Here is a 19,913-nt window from a genome sequence, read left to right on the forward strand (position 1 = left end):
TATAACTTTGGGAAAATATTGCGACTGTACGCATGTTGGCGCAATGCTTCTCGCAGACAATGACTCTATCTAAATAGTATCTGTATCGTTCTTTGTTCTTTACTATCCTACGACCCTTACACCTCGCGTCGCTATGTGTTCTTCTTATTCGCTATCTAAAAGTTTAACACAATGGAAACACCCTCCAACAGAAATATTAATAATTACATTAAACAGGTTGACCGACAGAACTTACTCGAAAACAAATTTAACCAAAACCTGCCAAAACTATCATATCCCTGCGAGAATAAATATTTGTCACCAGTCTCTTATTTCATGAAATAACGCATTCTTATTCCACACTTGTATAAACACGAAAGGATCATCTTCTACTCCAGAGCTCGGAATTATTGACTCGCGAGCCCTGTTCTACTCTATATACAAATAAATTGTGTATCACATATAGAATCACAACACTGTTAAAACTTGCATTTGTAAATAGGATATACATATATATATATACATATACAGGGTGAACATTATAAAGCGTTACAGACGCGAATATCTCCAAAAATATTGATTATACACAAAAATGTTTCAGATGATAGTTGTTCAGTAACGAGGGGGTTATCATGTGGTGGGATTTTTATTTTTCCCGATGGACACTGCAAAGTGAGGAGAAGGTCACCTTGAGTTTTTAAAATGGAAAGACCTACTTTCTGTATCATGAATCGATTGACTATCGAATTCTGAGTAGAAATGTATTGACGTCCATATGTCCTAAATCGAGATATTATCGAAACAATTTTCTTCCTTCCTTGGATAATATCTCGTTAACTATTAGGTTTAGAACATATGAAGGTCAACACTTTTATACTCAGAATTTTATACTCTATCGATCTATGGTATAGAAAAAAGAACATTCCATTTAAAAAAAGAAAGTTGACCTTCATCTCACCTTGGTATGTCCACCGTGAATAATAAAAGTCCCACCACATGATGTCCCCCTCGGTACCGAACAACTTTCATCTGAAACATTTTTGCGTATAATCAATATTTTTGGAGATATCCGTCTGTAACGCTTTGTAATGTTCACCCTGTATATGTATACATACATATGTGTATATATATATATATATATATATATTGTACATATATCTCGGTTATAAAGAATTTTTGTTAAACATTTAATAGTAGGGCACTTCAATGTTGAACTGGTATTATTACTACTAATTATCAGTTGGTGCAGTATAGATGTAGAGTAAAAATTCCTTACTTACGAGTGATTTACCTACCTAGTACTACCTACATATGTATTTGTATATGCATATACGTTTCAGGTTTTTTTCAGTAAGAAACAGAGTATAGTTTCTCTTTTCCCTTATTTTTGCAAGATTCACTAATACTATTTCTATTTCTATATGAGAAGAGTTTTTGTTTTAGGTTTCGATACACTGTTTTGTAAGAATTTACCAACGAAGTGAGAAACCTAAAATATTATTAAAATCATACTTTTTCAAACTAATCTAATTCGAAGAATAGAAATATTTGTCAATCAAAATATATTCTTTAGAAGAATATCTTTTGTGTAAAGCTTCTTTAAAAACATGATATATATGTATTGTATATATATCTTTTTATATATGTGTATAAGCTATTAGAGCTAGAACATGTTCTTTTTTTATGGAATTTACATGTTCATCTATTGCTATATTCAGTTGAATAACATTTTCTGTCAATGTATCAATATAATTAGGATAATGTAACTCTGTTACGATGTTGGACCGAGATAGTAATTAATAAAATAAAATATTGCAACTCTTGAGCAGATACGTTTAGCAAGTGGTGCAGCGGGTTATTCGTGACTGTCGCAAAGACCTGCAGTATGTACATATACATACATACATATACATATATGTATAATTACAGCTATTCTTCTGCTTACAGCTGAACAACCCCCTGTGCTTGTTTCTTGCACGGAGGAGTTAGCAATCGTATCGAGTTTTAGTTGTAGCCACAGTGTATTATAGAGGTGTTCAGACTGTTCAGACTTCCCTCAGAAAAGTGTGATAGATAGAGGTTAGTTCGTCGCTAGATGGCATATCGGGCTATTGGCTAATTGGCTATCGGGCAGACTCTAAATACCTTTCATGTACGTGTGTGAATGAGATTGTGTGTAGCAGTTGCCCATGTAGCTAAGGCATGTACGGTACATGGTACATACATACCTCTTGTGTCCATGGGCTACATAGACACGCTGCTACACACAATCTCATTCACAAACGTACATGAAAGCTTGAGTCTGCCCGATATGCCATCTAGCGACGAACTAACCTCTATCTATCACAAAACATCAACCTTAAGCGGACCCTACACGGTCAATCGGAATGACAGTCACGTCGAAGATTGACATTCGGATTGATCGTGAAAGATTAATACTGACGGACTGATGAAATGGACTGACGGATTTCCAGATATTTGGAAATATTCCTTCGTGATTGAAGTAAGGATTGACAGTCTGACTGTTCAATCAGACTGTCATTCCTGATTGACCGTGTAGGGTCCGCTTTACAGAGATGCTTAGTCGTAACACCTCTATAATACACCGTGGTTGTAGTTGTACCCCACAGTACACAGTAGTACAAACCAGACAAACAGAGCCCGCCGGCCTCCCTTCGTTGACATGCCCGCTCTTGAGAGACAAAAAGTTTTGAATTTTCCATCGATTAGAGGAATTATGAATTAATAAATCATACTATGCCTTCCTTCATGTATCTATCGTTTTCTTTGAAAGATTCTAACAATAAGTAGCATTCAGTCATTGAACTGTAAGACGTACAAAAATGTCAATAAACGTTAAAGAATATCACGATTATTATATACATATACATACATACATATATTGTATATATGTATACGTATTGTTGTATGTTTCGAAGTAGGAATGCAAATAAAATATATATGTACTCTTAAAAATCTTCACGGTTCGACATATCATTCCATTGTTCCACTGCTTACTGCTTAATGTATTGCTTTAAATTGAAGGATTATTACACCTTGATTCATATATACATATGTTATAATTAGAGTAACTGCCCGCTTGGATACCGATGTCTCTGACTTACCGATGATTATTTAGCGATACTTGCCATTGCCCAACCCATTGTTAATTCTATACCTCTGCATAAAGTTTGATACGCAATCCATGGCCAAGGTCTTGGATACTGAGTTATGGTAGGTTGTGTACCATACTCCACTCTTTCGGCTAAAAGTCCTAAAACAATGTAAATCAAGAATGTTCATCTGCAGTATCTCGACCAAGAAATATATTACATATAGAAATATGACATTACCATATGGACCAAAAATGCGTGCAATATCTGCAATGCACAAAATGATTCCTAAAATCGCAGTTGCATATATAACATTCAATACTTTTCGAATTTGTCGTCTCCTAGGTGCAGCAGTATTCGCTTCCAGCATATGCAGTGGTGTCATATCAGACTTGGATCTGTTTACATACGCAATGTGATTCAATATTGAATGAAGCGTAAGGTCGTTACTCTGAAAAAAAAGTTTGTTTTTACATCAACACCTTCTACTCATCGAAAAGAGGAAAAGTTTGAAAGGAACCATATGTCGTACACAAATAGCACTTATTAAGGTATAACCTGTTGAAGTTTTTGCAAAATATGATTGTGTGAAGTTATACATATAGACAAAAGCCTACTTTTACTATTACTTTTGCCGTGGAGAAAACGAAATTTAAAGGGACATTTGTCGCTAGGCCCGTACCAGGTCATTTCGTTTCCCTGCCCATTCAAATCGTACATTTGAAAATAAGTTGTAAAATAAAGTGAAAGAAAATCTTCTATACACCTGAAAAGGACTTTTTATATCCGACTGGCCTATTATTTTACAACTAATGCGCTCCGCTAACTTTAACCCCGACAGATGGACAACACGTGCGACAGACCCGCTGAAGCAACGAGTGGGCATACTCCTCTCAACCTAAAGTCCTTCCAGTTCAACAGCGTCCAGAAAAACCGAGTTGACATTGTTGACAATCGCAGTACTATTTTGATCGTGGTCGGAGTAACTTTATCTCGTTCGCTGTCACGATTTCGGAAAGTGCGTTGTGTGGTGTTTTGGGCTTCATATTGACATATTCGCGTACATGTTTAGTGTCCTGTGGATCCGACGGAAGAACAGAATATTCTGAAAAACTTTTGTAAGTATACCTATACTTTACATTAGTAGTTTATAATGTAGGATTAGTATCCTTATGTGTGTAACGATGGATATAAAATTTTCCTTCATATTTTGCAACTTGAAATTTGTGATTTGAATGGACAGGGGGGCGGTAGTTTCGCGGCACGCAAACGATTATGTTCTGTCTCATCGACACGGTCAGGTGGACTGTATTTATGTAGTAGGCTTTTGCTATACCAATACCAATTACCAGAGCTCGGAATTTTGAGTCCCGATATCCGACGATCCGACGCTGTATTATAGAGGTGTTCAGACTTCCCTCAGAAACGTGTGATAGATAGGGCCTAGTTCTCTGGTCGCCGCTAGATGGCATATTGGGCAGAAGCTACCATCTGTGAGCATAACTTGCATGCGTGTGTGAATGAGATTGAACAGCGCAGGCGCGGTTCGGCATGCACACAGTCTCAATCGCGATTCTGCCTGATATGCCATCTAACGGCGACTAGAGAACTAAGCTCTATCTATCACAAAACGTTAATCTTACAGGGGTGCTCACAATCAATCGTAACACCTCTATAATACACCGTGTGTAAAACATAGAACTATGAACTATATACATTACAGAAGAAAGTCAAAACAGCGACGACGGTCAGGCGGCGCGACGTGCCACGTCTATATAATGTGCGCCGGCATTTAGATGGAATAGCCACGGGAGATAGGAAGCGAGACGTGCGGCCGGGTCGAGGTCGAGGGGGCGTAGCCTTCGAAAATCAGCCGTCGTGAGTCAATAATTCCGAGCCCTGGCCTACACATACAACTCGAAGATAAAAGTACCGCAATTTTAGTATCGGTTGCAGTTTTTTCAGGAAGTAAAGTCTCGACGGTTATGTCTTCAGTATCCTCTTTTTCCTTTTCGTTTTTCCAAGATAAACTCTTCTTGCGCCCTTTTCCATCAGCTTCTTTGTCTTTGGTCTTTTCTGTCATCAAGGCTGCTTTCTCATTACAATCAGGAGGCTGGTCCGAGTCCGATTCGGATTTCTCTTGTATCTCAATCTTCTCAGGAACTATATTACGACCGTGTGTAGGGCTTCTACTTAAAGTTCTAATACTTATATCGCTGCTTCGACGGTCCAAGTTTAATGGCTTGATTTGTATCATCTCGGAATTACGTCGAAAGGAAATATCTGAATTTCTACGTAACTCGCCTTTTGAAACGATTCCGCTGATATCCGAGTTGCGTCTTGAGCCTGAAGCGTATACGTCGAGGGCAGTTATTCAGTATACATTACTTACTATTTCGATGATATAATTATAATCGACGCGTTAAGTACCTGCAGGACTTAGATCCACGACTCTGGATAATTTGTAATTTTCATTCGGAGGTAACATTCTTCTGGGTGTTCTATTTCCGAAATCGCTGTTACGTTTTAGTTTCGCCGCAAATTGGGAACCTCTGGTTTTTTCGTGTGTAAAATCAGAACACCGCCTTAAATCTTTCACGCTTCCTACAGGAGTAACATTTTCCGAATGTCTCCTGGACATTCTGTCCGGGGATCGCCTTCGATCGATATCGGGCGAATGCCTTGGGCTAAAATCCGAGTTTCGTCGACATTCTGACGTAGTAGAACCGTCCTCGCCGTTTATAAATCGAACGCTGCACTCTGAATTTCTGCGTGAGGATCTGGAAGCATCGCTGCTCCGTCTGCTGCCTACAGAGCTTCTACGGCTCGGACTCGATACTGTTATTATAGGCAAATTAGCTGCCGACGGCGTAGGTGTTGGAGGTCGAACATACACTTCTGGTACCGTCGACGATACAGATTTTTCAGCTTGTCGCGACGGACTTTTGCAAAATTTTTCACATTCTTTTTGTAGTCTCTCTTCGTTTCTAGGTAGGTTTGCAAGTCGATCTGCAACATGGAAAATACGCGAACATTTATGTGTCTCGATTCATTTTGGTGTCGAGTTCAGAGTTTGGAGTTACGCGAATAACACTTTTACAATTACCTTTACAATTTTTCTCAGATTCGATCAGAAAAGTGGAAGGATCTGTTTCTTCCATGGTCTTAGGTTTAGCATTGAGCAAAGTAGGTACTAGAGCGGCAGCAACGGATGATGCTAAGTTGCCGTACGGTGCTAACATCGCCAGCTGCATGATACCTTGGAGAATATTCAGCATGTCGTAATTTCTAAATCTTTACTATCTTTTGATATGTCAACGACTCGTGAGAACTTACCTTTCTGATGGCTATTGGAATTGTCTCTCATCAACATACTACTCGGTACAGTTTTTAACAAGCATATTATCTTATATCCTGCACGTAGGAACGATAGATACAAAAGAATACTCCAGACAAGGAACACAGACTGAACCATGTAATTTACGACGCAAACATTTGGCGAAGCGAAAGCAATATGGCTGGCGATAAGCAAAAACAAGTGTCCTGCCATAGTGAAACTCACGCATGATTCCTTTTGTATATTTTGCGGTCCAAACTTAAGCTGAAACTTTATCGAGTTGTACGTTGAGTCTGTTTTCGATAACATTCGTGTACCAGTTGCGTTCATATTACCTGAGTTAGTTGCAGGAAAGCCAGTTGTACAAGACTAAAGGCATACGTTATATAAGGGAATCCGACATCCCATCCTATCAATGTGATGGTTTTCGTCACGATATCCTTAAGATTATACGGATCTGTAAAGAGACAAATTGCTCTCGTAGTCCCGAGTATACATAAAAACATATTAATCGTTGACATATAAGGTCTGCTCGATATTAGAGACCTGAAAAACAAACAGAATTTGTATTACCGCATTTACATATATGTATATAATGTTATACTATACTATATTATATTATATTTTTTGCAAGAGATTCGTTCTTTAGTACCTCAAATGTAGCATGGATAAAAATGTATAAAATGCCAGTACAAAAAAGAGGCACGCAAAACCATATGCGTGTAAAAAGAAAATCCATTTCAGTTCTTGTTTTATGGAAATCAATGATGGAGAGACGAGTAGAAACTTGTGTTCTAAAATTGAAGACGACGACAAATTTGAGACACAATTTTGTCCAGTTATCGGCGTCGACGTTGTTTCATTCATACCTATATTGATAAAGCAGAAATCATAAGATTTCTATATTTATGATTACTATACAATACATTTCATAGGCTACATTTTTATGATTTCTATCTTTCAAATACTTCAAACTACTTATGCATACATATGTATATCTATACCTATACATATGTACAGTATGTATACAGTATACAGTATGTATATACGTATGTATGTATATATGTATAGCATGTACACATGTATTTGAGCTAAGCAACGAATTTATTCAAGTCAGTATTTATTTCACGGATATGAACATGTTGGAAAATGCATTCAAAATGATAGTAATTAATAATACAAGAATTATACAATGATAAATTATTTTCTATCGCTTAAGAATAATTAACGTCAATTCATTAATTATTACACAACATAAAAACATTTAATAAATATAATACACACACACACACAGTTCTAATCATGCAAAGAATAAATTTACAATGTAAGGAAAAACTGACCATGAGTCCAATTAGTGAGCCTATCCATAATCTCTGGATTGATGTCCACAGCACATCACTATTTAATGCTTATTCCAATACAATTTGTTTCAACTGCAGCCGATCAAGTAATTGCGAAGACGAGTTTTGAAATGTGGTAGCAGCAACAGGCTTTACCTATAGTCTATAGTCTATAGTGTAGCATCCGTGTAGCCGGACTTGCCTCCTTCCTCCGTCTCCGACGCCACATCCACCACCACCTCCACCTCCACCGCCGCCTCTACCACCGCCTTCGGGTCGCGGACACTCACAGTCCCGTCCAGTCCCGTCCCTTTCTTCTCTCACCCTCCTGTTAGAAATATTGATTTTACACAAACAGGATTGGAGGGAGAGAATTCAGACTGTACTAAGCTTGACGCTCGTCGATTGTTTATCTTTAGAATTTAAATAGAGCACTACTAAATATATCAAATTAATCTCGTTTCATATTGTTTATTATTACCTTGTTACATATTATGCACAGTTATATATATATATATATATATATATATATATGTATACATGTCCCCTTTTACTTTGTTCCAGTTTTATCATATAGTATTTTTTATGTTAACAATTTTACTTTTCCCTTCCGAAATTATTATCTACCTTTGCAATACATTTACATAGGCACAAGGGTCTCTCTTTGACATAACACAAAGCTCACCAATTTATAACAGCAAAGAGTACATGTATAAATATATGCAATATATGCTTACTCTTCCGCTATGTCTATTGAAATAGCATGGCATTTGAAACGTCTAATTTATTGAAGTTTTAAAGTATTGATCCGGAAGTCCAGATGACTACCCAGGTGGTATTGATCATTATCATTCAAGAAATTTCCAAGTTAAATTATGGGTGTCTTCGAGTTAAAAATACTGTTACATGTGGAATAACATAACGTTATGACTTATTGAAGGTAACATTGATAAAACATTGACTCTGATATAAAACATCCTTTATTACAATGTGATATTTACATTTGAAAGTTAGTTCTTGAAACTTAATCTTAAACGTTTTATTATTGTGTACATATATGTTACGGTAAATGTGATTAATATCCGGTGATTATGCATAATAACCAGTTATGCATAATCATCAATTTATTACATTTACCGTAATAAGGATGTAATGAGAAAAGCGTATGATAAACGCAAAGAAGAAAAATAAAAATCTGTTTTAAGAAACGAATATTATAAATTTCATGGAACAGTTATTTATATTGAATCTTTTCATGTAAATATTACATAATTTGTAAGAATCAATTACGTAGACATGCTCTAACTGCAAGTAATTGCCAGAGGACGAATATAGGACTCATCATTTCCGAGTATTCCAAAGTGCTCTGGCCTGTCAACTTTTTGCATAAAAGATATTTGAAAACAAACAATAACAGTAGTGTGGTAAGGCTCCGTAGTGCTCGGAAATTAGCACCTCTGAACGCTCCTTCCATATGCATTCTCATAAAAATAATTGCGCAAAAGTAAGTGTTCAAACCATCCGCGATAAAGAGAGGTGAAAATACTATCCACCACCCTGCATTACCAAAGAAATAATTGTCATCTAGCTTTAGAGCTAGTAACATTGTAAACATGGTCAGTGAAACTAAATTTATCCATATTTCAAAAACTGTTAGGTCCAACCAATCTACTAGTTCATCCAAAGAAAACATCATTTTCATTCCCTTCAATTTGAAACGAATCCAACACAATTACTGTACTTTCCTCTTTATCGTATCGCGATCCATCATTTATTCTTCAGAATTTTATCGCTATAACTCATTGGGAATATTGGGATGCTTTTACAGATTATACAGCTATTCGGGATATTTGAGATTACCTACTGAAAATTTTCTAAATATACGAATACATATGGCAGAATTATTCCTACTAATCGTTTCATAATCAGCGCTGTCGTGAAGGGGTTCAAAGTCATCTGTAACGAAACGTAACACTGTTATAGCAAACATTTTCAAAATCTAATGTTTCCTACGATTTAGAATGCTTACGCACCAATGACAGATGTAGTAGATGTCTTGATATCCAAATCGATTCCGCCGTAATGTCTTTCCTTCAACTGAAGAGCCAAATTACAAGCCCTAAGTATAGCAGCTCCAAGACCATAAACGATCACTTCGTGGGCACCATTGTTAAGAAGTTTTTCGCATATTTTCAATTGTGCCTTGTATTATACAAACAATAAAAGCACTAATTAAAATGAACTAAACGAATCGTTTGTATTAATAGAAAAAAAGAAAAAAAGAGGTACTTAGATGTATGCGTGTGCGTGCGTCGCGCGCGAGCTCGCTGCTCGCGTGTGTGTATATATATATATGGGTATTATATTACATGTGTGTATGTATGTACATATTTGTATACATAAATAGTACATATGTATACATATATGCTATTGGATCAACTGAATTGTAAAGTAACCGAATATAAAAACATAAGAAGAACTTATAAACGAATCTACATAATAATCGGGTTTTATTTTTCGTTACTATTGACAGTGACAAAAGACAAGGTTATAATCGGAAAACAATAATTACCTTAAAATTCGTTTTATTAGTCACAAATATATCTTTGTTCCGTTTTCTCGATAGACCGAATGGTTGCCTCTTTTTAATAGAGTAGTCGGAGGACAGTAGCTTCCTGCGTTTCGTTCTAGGCGCGTTTCTCTCTTTCGAAAAATCCGGACTGCCTTCCGAACCCTTGTGCACATCGGTCATTCTGACAGTTACTGCATGCAATTTTCTGCTGATTTTCCGCCTGCGATAAATTGTTCTTATCGGTGAAGATCCTTATCTAAGCAAATTAATAGGCCAATGAATAAATTGTGTATTTAGAATTGAAATAGTAAATCTGCTTGTCGAAATCAATTGAAAACAACAATTTCTAACCTTAAAACTCGAAGGCATCGATTGATGGACGTTTATTAGACAACGATTTAGCGCGTTCTACCGGAAACCGTGGTATCGCGTGTATCCTCGTAAAATACAGAATTTCAGCGAAATGAAGGAACCCGAGGTAGACCCAAAAAATATTATAAAAAGCAGAGAATTACTCTACAGACTTATGATCAGGTTACATATTTTTCTTATTATTCTTATTCTTTTTCTTTTCCTTTATACGCGCGTACATTAATGACTGTTTCATAGTTCCGTATTAGAATTAACGATTTCTACTGTTTCAACTTGTAGACAGAGTTAGTTATAAAATGATATTATTTTTCATGGCAACAGTTGAAAGTCAAAAATGCTAACACATTGTAATGAACATTTTAGTCAACTGTTTTACGATGGACATCAAACATTGGCTGTACAATTGTCGAATATAATTCAAGCAGAACCTCCTTGTCCACCTTCGGACCGATTACTCCATTTAATGTTGATCGGATTGGCTCACGAACCTGATCGTTCCAAGAAAGACACAAGCAACGTATCCACATTTTCATCAACATTCGATAATACTTTGGGACCTGGTCTAGACTTGGAATTTGAAACAGAAGCTCAAACACAAGCTCCAGAACCAGCACAATATGAGACCGCTTACGTTACCTCGCATAAAGGAAATTGCAGAGCAGGAGCATTTTCTGCGGATGGTCAATTAATAGCAACCGGATCGGTGGATGCGTCGATTAAAATTTTAGACGTCGATAGAATGTTAGCTAAATCAGCTCCAGATGAAATGGCACCTGGCGATCAAACAGGTGGTCACCCTGTCATAAGAACATTGTACGATCATTTGGAAGAAGTGACGTGTCTAGAATTCCATCCGAGGGAACCTATTCTAGTGTCCGGCAGCAGAGACTTTTCCATTAAACTGTTTGATTTCAGCAAGGCTAGCGTTAAAAAAGCATTTCGAACTATTACAGACGCGGATCAGATACGATGTTTATCTTTCCATCCAACCGGTGATTTTCTAGTTGTCGGAACTAATCATCCGGTCGTAAGACTGTACGACGTTAATACAGCTCAGTGCTCCGTATGTAGTATACCAAGCCATCAGCACACCGCTGGAATAACTAGTATTAAATATTCTCCAGATGCAAAAACTTATGCATCCGCTGGTAAAGATGGAAGTATAAAATTGTGGGACGGAGTGTCGAATCGATGTATAAATACCTTTGTAAAGGCTCACGACGGTTACGAAGTATGTTCGGTAACATTCACAAGAAACGGAAAGGTTTGTAGTAACTGAGAAAAAAAAGAATTTATTTACATTGTACAATTTATCTGGACACAATATTTCAATTGACAGAATTTTGTTATTTTACCGTATCTGTGTGTTTCAGTATTTACTATCGTCAGGAAAAGATTCCTTGATAAAATTATGGGAGTTGTCGACTAGCAGATGTTTGATAGCGTATACAGGTGCCGGAACTACAGGTAAAAGGCTGAACACTAAGCATATATTTATAAGAATATACTTATAGATTACACTATATAGACTGCAGAATATAATACAGTGTACTTTATTCTTTTTTATGGAATATTATATTAATCGTAATTAATCGCTACCTTTCCATAGGCAAACAAGAACACAAAGCACAAGCTATATTTAATCATACCGAAGATTATGTAATGTTTCCCGACGAAGCCACGACATCGCTGTGCGCATGGAATTCTCGAAACGCATCTAGAAAACAATTGCTGTCACTGGGACATAATGGTCCAGTGAGACTGATTGTCCATTCGCCAACTGCTCCAGCATTCTTGACATGTAGTGACGATTTCAGAGCAAGATTTTGGTTTAGAAGAATGCCAACTCATTAAAGCGCGATATTGATTGTCGATATCAAGAACATAGAGATGTTGGTTGTTGGATGTAAAGTTGAACATTTTATATGATTTGTGACGACAAGTACGAACACGGAAGATTTAGTACCGAAGCAAACAATTAAAAACGGCAATATACATACATATAAGAACACATGTAAGTTTGTACAAAGATACCGTTGTACAATCAGTTGTTGTTCGGTGATCTAATATTCGGCTACCGTGCCTCAAAGTACAAAACATTGATTCGACTAATTTATGTTAGGATTGCAATATGCAATGCAACTGAAAATATTGTATATATCCGCTTCGTTTTTCGTTAGAGTAAAGATAACGTTATTTGCTTTTGATACTATAACGTTATTTTCTTTGATACGATGTTTAGATTTACTAATGCCTGAGAAACATGTAACCGGAGACGCAACTTGTGCGTCCATTAAATGGTCGACTATAATACTTGCAATTAAACGACTGAAAATGTTTTTTTTTTGTTCTTTTAAGCGTAGAGCGGTAAGTAGTAGATTATACGAAGTGATTTGTGTTGCAAAAGCTCCGAACGTGGAAAAGAATCGGATACACGTTGCGTTTCGTTTCGTTTCATTAATAAACGTAAAACCGGAAACGGTGTGGTGAAATGTTTTGACGATTTCGAAGAGAAATCGAAAGGTTACGTGAAAAATAGAAATTGACGATAAAAAATATATACGTCAGGCGGTAAATGCGTGGTAAGAAGAAGAAAGAAGTGCAGATATCGGGGTGATAAATATAAAGTAAAAATGAAAGGATAGAATTGTGAAAAGGTCGCTCGTTTACATTGCGTCGCTACGCGTCGAATTAGCGAGTCAATCGCGAGGCGGCGCTCTGAACTCCCGCTCTACGTTTGATGATGTGTCACGTGACCCACGCTAACCGCCATCTTTGCTTATCGTATAAACAGTGCGACCGGGCTCAGCACGAATTCTTGCCGAGAAATCGCGGTTTTTCCAGTGTTTTTGAGTGATTCGATCGCGGGGAAATGTCCGAGATTAAGGCGGAAAACAAGAACGATAACAATATCGAGGATGTGTCGAAGGTAAGCAGACAGGAAGGCGAGAAACATGTTCATCAAGCCGAGTTTTCATGCCAAGGCGGCGTGCGCTCCCCTCGAATACGAGGAGACGCTCGTTCTCTCGAAAATTCGTTACGATAACGCGTGCTACAACAAGCGAACCATGTTCGAGGAGTGATTACGCGAGATACGAGCTCATACGATCACAGGACAATGGTGCCTTATTGCGCGGGGCTATGGACTCTGTGATTTTTCAAAGCTGCGCCGTTTGTCCTTCATTCGCAAAGATGGTGGATGTTTTTTTATTTGTGACTCTTGTGACGAGGAGAGTTGCTGATCGGTGGCGATAGGGCTGCTGTATCAAAAAGGCGGGAAACGAGTTTCGATAGGACGGTGATGTTCCACGCGGTTTTCCACGAAAATGCCGCCTCGGAACAGTGTTGGTGGCTACGACCTACGACGCTAATAGAAATACATATCGACTTGGCAAAATGGCGGGAAACTTAAACAAACTTGGCGTGTATCCCGTGTGGTTCAACGGTCCTTGATAAATCTTATCTTGCACACGCGCAACTACATATGTACCTCGTTGGCGTTACTTTATATTCGTACTTATAATCTCCGATATTTCAATAGTTTTTACTCTGAACCAAAATCGAACGCGTATAATCTAAATACATATAAATATATTCATCTTTGATTCACTTAGCGTTGACTCTTGAATTTTGCTCACATGTTTACATTTATCGGAATCGAATGAAATGGATCGATGAAATATTTACAGGACCATTCCGCAGATGAAAAACCTACTCCAGCGAAAAATAAACGAGGAGGCACCAAAAGACTTTCCACATTGGAAAGGACCACTCAGGAAGGCGAACGACTCACAAAGGTTTTTCGTTTTCTGCTTTTTACACTTTTTACATTCTATCGTGTAACTATAATTTATTTCGCCTTTTAAAGTATAAAAACCAAAGCTGTAGCCTTTTGCTTGACTATTTCCCTCCGTTTAACTTCCTTGATGGGTGACTCTTCTCCCGCTCCTGCTGCGCTGTCTACGTGAGCAAAAGAGTATGGGAAAAGTGGGAATGGAAGGGGTGGTGCAGGGTCTAAGGGGAATGTCACGAATCAATGGTGGGGAGAAAGAGTTCACTATGTATATACAAATACGTTGCATGACCACCAACTATGAATAGCCAACCGTTCGGCAGATTCTTTATTATCATCATTGTTTCGATTACTATATTCATTTATTATACGTGCCTGGTTATAATTTAGTATATTCATTAATTATACTCTACAATTCAGCACATGCCATTCTGCAATATATTGCATGCACTTGAATAAATTTTGTTCTAAATTGCTAAATGCTAAAACGCGAAAATGTATCACTGTTAGTTTCATTATTTTAACATGTTTCTACTATTATAGGATTTAAATGCATCTGTTGGAGAAATGGAAGGGAGGAGACGTACTCGTAGTTCGGCAAGAGGTCTTGCATCGTCTACGCCTGTACCATCTCCACCTAAAAAGGAGAAGAGGGACACATCGACTAAGAGTACTGGTCGTGGACGCGGGCGTCCGAAACGGCAAGAGAAAAACAATGAGAACAATACGGATGAAGAAGCAGCAAACAATAAGGGTGAGAAGCATTCCGAAGAGGAATCTATGAAAATGGAAGTAGACGAGAACAAAGAAGAAACGGAAAAATTAGTAGAAAACGAAGATAAAAGTGCTATAAAAATCGAAAGTAAAGAAAGCACTGAAAAGACACAGGAATCCAATTCCAAGGAAGAGAAAATGATAGAGGAATCAGAAAATTTTACAGAAGACACTAAGAGTACCGGAGTCAGCGAAGAAAAAAAAGAGGAAGACATAAAGGATAGCTCGGATTCGAGTCAAGATGCAACAGACACAGTGACAGAAGCACCACCTTCGTCTTCTTCGGAGTCTCAAAACCCTTCTAATACTACTACCACCACTCCCACCACCACCGCCGCCACCACCACCACCTCCACCACTAACACCACCACCACCACCACCGAGGAAAATAAGGAATAACCTCCTTTCGCCTGTTTACCAACTTCATGTAAGCATTCAATTTTTTGTTGTTTTGCCTAGCGTTAGAAACTCTGTCAGATTAGTTTTGTTTAAAGGTGCATTTGAAATTAACATTTTGATCTAGTAGCTCTCGAATACCATATAGATGGTTAACAACTCTGTACAGTGTTGTAATTATATAGGAGAATCTCTACTATTCTGATTTTTTTTTTTCAAAACATTAGAAGCATAGACATAGTACCTACATACGTATGTGTAAAATAATTTTTTTTGTAAATAATCACGAGACACGTTGAATTATGGAGAAGAAAGTTATAATAGTTAAAATGTATTGTTTTTCTACTATAGTTTGAATGTTTAGAAAGATTTATCTATATAAAATATTCATTTTTACTGCAGCAGGTACCAGGGCGGCGCACACATTGGGGTTACAAATCCAGTCCCCTCGTCTATTTTAACAAATTGACACCTACTTGCCAATCGTTGCTCTGATCAGCGCACGCGAGTTGTATTTTACTTTTCTTCTTAATTCGAAGAAAGACTAAAAAAAATATGTGTGTTACGACGGTGTATTGTTTGCCAGGCGAAATACATGTTTCATTCACACACACACACACACAATATATATATATATATATATATATATATATATATATATATATATATATATATTCAATGGTATCGAGCATACCATAGAATAATTATTTTAATCCAGTTTTACTCTGATTGAGTAAAATTACTCGTTGCACTGGTTAGTTGACGATAGCAAGCGAGGTGTAGAGCATACGTTGTTCATGTACAATGATAATATTATTGTAAAATATATTTAATATGGACTTATATAGAGACAAGTTGTTTTCAAATCAGAGCTGAGATTGGACTCTCCAAATACTGTCTGTAATTCAGATCTGATATGGAAGTAGCTAAAATTAATTCGTACATAGCAAATTACTGTAATACCTTATCTTATATAAATAATGACTGAATGAAATGGAATATATGAGAATTATGGTGAAACGATTTCTCTTTTTTCATGAAATACAGAAATAAAATTTCTGAGAAACGCGTCTTAGCGTGAAATCTATTGTCTCCTTCCTTGCGAAACGCTATTATACGTATTATATTATATGTACTATTAACCGAGATAACATTTTTTATTTAAAAAACTTTTTTTCACGTTTTCTTAACTAACGCTTTAATGAAATCTGTTTCGTTTCTATTTTTCAAGAAAATATGACGAAAGTAAATGAAAATAAAAGAAAAAAGGAAGACGAAGACGGAATTACTATAAGATAGACGTGTGCATATATGTATTTTTCGCTATAGAATTTCGCGGCACGTTGATATTCTGTGATCTGTAAATTTATCCATTAAGCATCTATTTTTTTTTTTATTCATAATGGTCCAATATTAAATATGTTGATATTATTGTGTATTTGAACGGTTGTGAGAGTGTACAGATAGATTATATAATTCAATCCATTATGGTTAAAAGATTTTCATTTCTCAATGAAACATGACAATGGAATGATACATCTGATCACATCGAAAGCGAAGAATATTGATGAAATGTGTGTGTGTGTGCAATCAAGAGAAAAAAGCGAGTTTCGATCGCACTCGCCGTAGTGTTTTTTTCTTTTTTTTTTATTAAATGTACGTACATGAACGGGAACCACACACAAACTCCAGCTCGTGTACGGATATTTTCTGCCGGATAATCTTCTGACATTTAAATTTTACAATTTGTGTATCGGATAAGTTTTTAATTTAATCGGGCGTCGCGTTGGAGGGAGAGGGGGAGAGAGAGAGAAAGAGTCATAAATCCGTTTTTATAAAGACACAAGAGGAGCTTCTGATCATCGAAGGTATTGGAAAGAAGCTAAAAAGACATTAGGATTGTTTTTAGCTGAATTACACATTCTTCCGATAACAATAGGCATTATTGCTTCGTCGTGACGAGTCACGGGAATAGCGATGGGATTTGCCATTCCATGTGTTCTTTTTCTTTTTTGCTTTCTTTTCTTTTTCTTATTGGTAAACGTTGAAAGAACGAAAGCTTCGACAAGAGATTAAAATCAAATGCGATACGCGTGTATATAATAGTTAAGGTTAAGCGCGTCGTGTGTGGCAATTGATCTTATCTCTTTGCAGTAGCGTGAAGAATGGGAACGTAGCGTGTGTCAGTGTGAGAGCACCATCTTACATAAGATATACATATATGAAGCATAGTCCGAGAGACGTGTTTTCTCCCTATCGAATCAAACAAAATGAAGTTTTACGATACATAGTACTATATTATACATTACTAGGAAATCCTATCCCATTATACCTAGGAGAATCAACGTGAAACTTATTTTATCTATACGCATGTATCGAGACAATTATTATCATTCGTCAATGAAAATATGCCTAGGATGTTCGGTGTTAGTATTTTTACGATGTATTTACAATCCGAATAATTGTATTCATTCTTTTTTTGTAAAGGTTAAAGTGTGCTTATTTGGTCGGTACGATATTTTCTTTGATTCTGCATGTACGAGAATTTCATGGAACATTGCTTCTTACCGTTTTTTTTTGGTTTTTGTTTTTATGTTAAAGCAGTCTAGTTTTTCGATAGATACGTAGCAATTAATCGGTATAGAGCAATAGAGTATAGACCAATGTAGACTGTTAAAAGTGTGAACGTGTATTACGCGTAGACGAGCGCGCATGCTTGTACAGTTTTTGCATAAATATTTTTAATACGATTCGTCCTATGTAAATGTACTATTAGACGTCGTTTTGGTTTGATTCCTGCGTGTTTGTTCTCGATCAGACACACACAAACACGAGCGCACGCGCGCGCGATAACGATCTCAACGCTGCTGTATTACCCGTGCGTTTTTAACAATTAATTCTACCTGTATCATTTTCTTTTTAGAGTTTTCTGGAACGCTCGGTATGCGCAGTTGTTTCATTAAGATACAAAATTTTATCGCTAACTGTTTACGAGGTGAAGGATTACGGTTTTAACGATGCATTTTCTCGAAATGCGATGAATTTTATAGGAATTTGTATTTCCGCTATAATAGAAGAGGAAAATAAAACGATCGAGAATTCGTTGAACGAAGTGTCATGCGATCTTTAGATCTGGCTGATATTATCTACGTAAAAAAGTTGTCCAGCTGGGGAACATCGTTGTCCACGGTTCGGCAACCAAATTCAACCCAGTTTCCGTAAGCAGGTATTATTTGTATTTATTTTTTCCTCGTACACGATTGTTGATAGTCTTTGTGTGTGCGTTAAAGAACAAAAAATAAAATTTACGAGACATGAAATACAATATTAGGTGGCGAACGTGAAGCAACGATAAATCACCGATTTTCTTTTTCTAAAGTTTTACTTTCATTTTTTTAACAATCGTACATCAGGCGCGAGTTGTTCATTTCATTTTCTTTTTTTTTTAATTCGTTGGAGGGTGAACAGGAAAGTGTGTGCAACTAATGAAGACGAACACAAACCGTTATCGCAATAAAAAATAAATACTGTACTAGATGTGTTATATTGCTCAATTCTTTTCTTTTCCTTGCCAAAGTCACCGACGAGATAGATTTACTGGCCCAAGACTGATCGGTCGTGACGACAATATTATTCCCTGACACATTATACAGTACATAATCACCCCTTCGTTGTCCGCGATCGTGGCCAGGGTGGGCACCGTCGTTCTCCAGTGCCTATATAAATACAGATTTCATATTATCAACTCTTAGATTAAAATTTAACTTTTTCCAAATTATAATCGACAAAATGAGTTAGCCATATTTAAAATAATAAGAGTAAAGTAAAAATGAACGAGTAATAAAATAAAATACATGTACGTATATGTATATTACAGTTACAGTTTCCATAAATATATTTATACAGAATGAGATGCGATGACGAATCGAGGCCCCTTTCCCCTCTCCCACTTTAGCTTCGCGGTATACTGCGATTTCTCAACATACTCTATAGCACTTTGCCCACCAAAGTCGTCTGTTAGCCGGAACAAGGCAGACTTATCTGCACCGGGTCTATAGGTATACAGGGTGTCCCAAAATTCCTGAGACTATTTGAAGCGATATTTTCCTTTACAAAAATGTTATCCGCAGCTTTGTTTGGGAGTTATTAACGAAAAACACGGACCAATCAGAGCGCGACCTAGACGCGAGTTGGCACAGTCGGCCAATCGACAGTTGGCGCGCCGGGCCGACTGTGC

At 36.9% G+C, this 19,913-nt stretch overlaps 4 protein-coding genes across 11 annotated transcripts; 1 reads left to right on the top strand and 3 right to left on the bottom strand.

The window, feature by feature from the left end:
- Positions 1-2,586: 2,586 nt before the first annotated feature.
- On the bottom strand, positions 2,587-8,051 carry LOC143208349 (uncharacterized). 6 transcript variants are annotated; one of them, XR_013008891.1, is made up of 11 exons: positions 7,770-8,051; positions 7,082-7,298; positions 6,765-6,975; positions 6,429-6,699; positions 6,199-6,351; positions 5,523-6,101; positions 5,026-5,438; positions 3,333-3,543; positions 3,105-3,253; positions 2,947-3,011; positions 2,587-2,805 (listed from the first exon to the last, which is right to left on the bottom strand). XR_013008891.1 is itself a non-coding variant. In XM_076422733.1 (10 exons), exons 1-9 carry the CDS (start codon positions 7,795-7,797, stop codon positions 3,111-3,113), a joined length of 2,226 nt encoding a protein of 741 aa, XP_076278848.1. In that variant the 5' UTR covers positions 7,798-8,051; the 3' UTR covers positions 2,587-3,011; positions 3,105-3,110. The 6 variants fall into 6 exon arrangements, 4 of the variants coding, with proteins under 4 accessions (XP_076278848.1, XP_076278850.1, XP_076278849.1 ...); XR_013008890.1 differs by having other exon boundaries at positions 2,947-3,253; positions 7,770-8,050; XM_076422733.1 differs by having other exon boundaries at positions 2,587-3,011.
- Positions 8,052-8,731: 680 nt separating this feature from the next.
- LOC143208362 (transmembrane protein 203) lies at positions 8,732-9,471 on the bottom strand. Its single transcript, XM_076422775.1, has one exon. The coding sequence runs from the start codon at positions 9,469-9,471 to the stop codon at positions 9,052-9,054; it is 420 nt and encodes a 139-aa protein (XP_076278890.1). The 3' UTR covers positions 8,732-9,051.
- Positions 9,472-9,583: 112 nt separating this feature from the next.
- Positions 9,584-10,832, bottom strand: Rpp20 (ribonuclease P protein subunit p20). 2 transcript variants are annotated; one of them, XM_076422773.1, is made up of 4 exons: positions 10,693-10,832; positions 10,342-10,597; positions 9,803-9,971; positions 9,584-9,725 (listed from the first exon to the last, which is right to left on the bottom strand). In XM_076422773.1, exons 2-4 carry the CDS (start codon positions 10,519-10,521, stop codon positions 9,607-9,609), a joined length of 468 nt encoding a protein of 155 aa, XP_076278888.1. In that variant the 5' UTR covers positions 10,522-10,597; positions 10,693-10,832; the 3' UTR covers positions 9,584-9,606. The 2 variants fall into 2 exon arrangements, with proteins under 2 accessions (XP_076278888.1, XP_076278889.1); XM_076422774.1 differs by lacking the exon at positions 10,693-10,832 and having other exon boundaries at positions 10,342-10,651.
- Positions 10,739-19,220, top strand: Cstf50 (cleavage stimulation factor subunit 1 Cst50). 2 transcript variants are annotated; one of them, XM_076422740.1, is made up of 5 exons: positions 10,739-10,875; positions 11,077-11,977; positions 12,087-12,180; positions 12,323-12,727; positions 14,403-14,508. In XM_076422740.1, exons 1-4 carry the CDS (start codon positions 10,805-10,807, stop codon positions 12,565-12,567), a joined length of 1,311 nt encoding a protein of 436 aa, XP_076278855.1. In that variant the 5' UTR covers positions 10,739-10,804; the 3' UTR covers positions 12,568-12,727; positions 14,403-14,508. The 2 variants fall into 2 exon arrangements, with proteins under 2 accessions (XP_076278855.1, XP_076278856.1); XM_076422741.1 differs by lacking the exons at positions 10,739-10,875; positions 11,077-11,977; positions 12,087-12,180; positions 12,323-12,727 and adding exons at positions 12,748-13,642; positions 15,050-15,707; positions 16,079-19,220 and having other exon boundaries at positions 14,403-14,510.
- The last annotated feature ends 693 nt before the right edge of the window (positions 19,221-19,913 follow it).

Source organism: Lasioglossum baleicum, chromosome 4 (assembly GCF_051020765.1).
Source record: "Lasioglossum baleicum chromosome 4, iyLasBale1, whole genome shotgun sequence".
Taxonomy (NCBI): Eukaryota; Metazoa; Arthropoda; class Insecta; order Hymenoptera; family Halictidae; genus Lasioglossum; species Lasioglossum baleicum.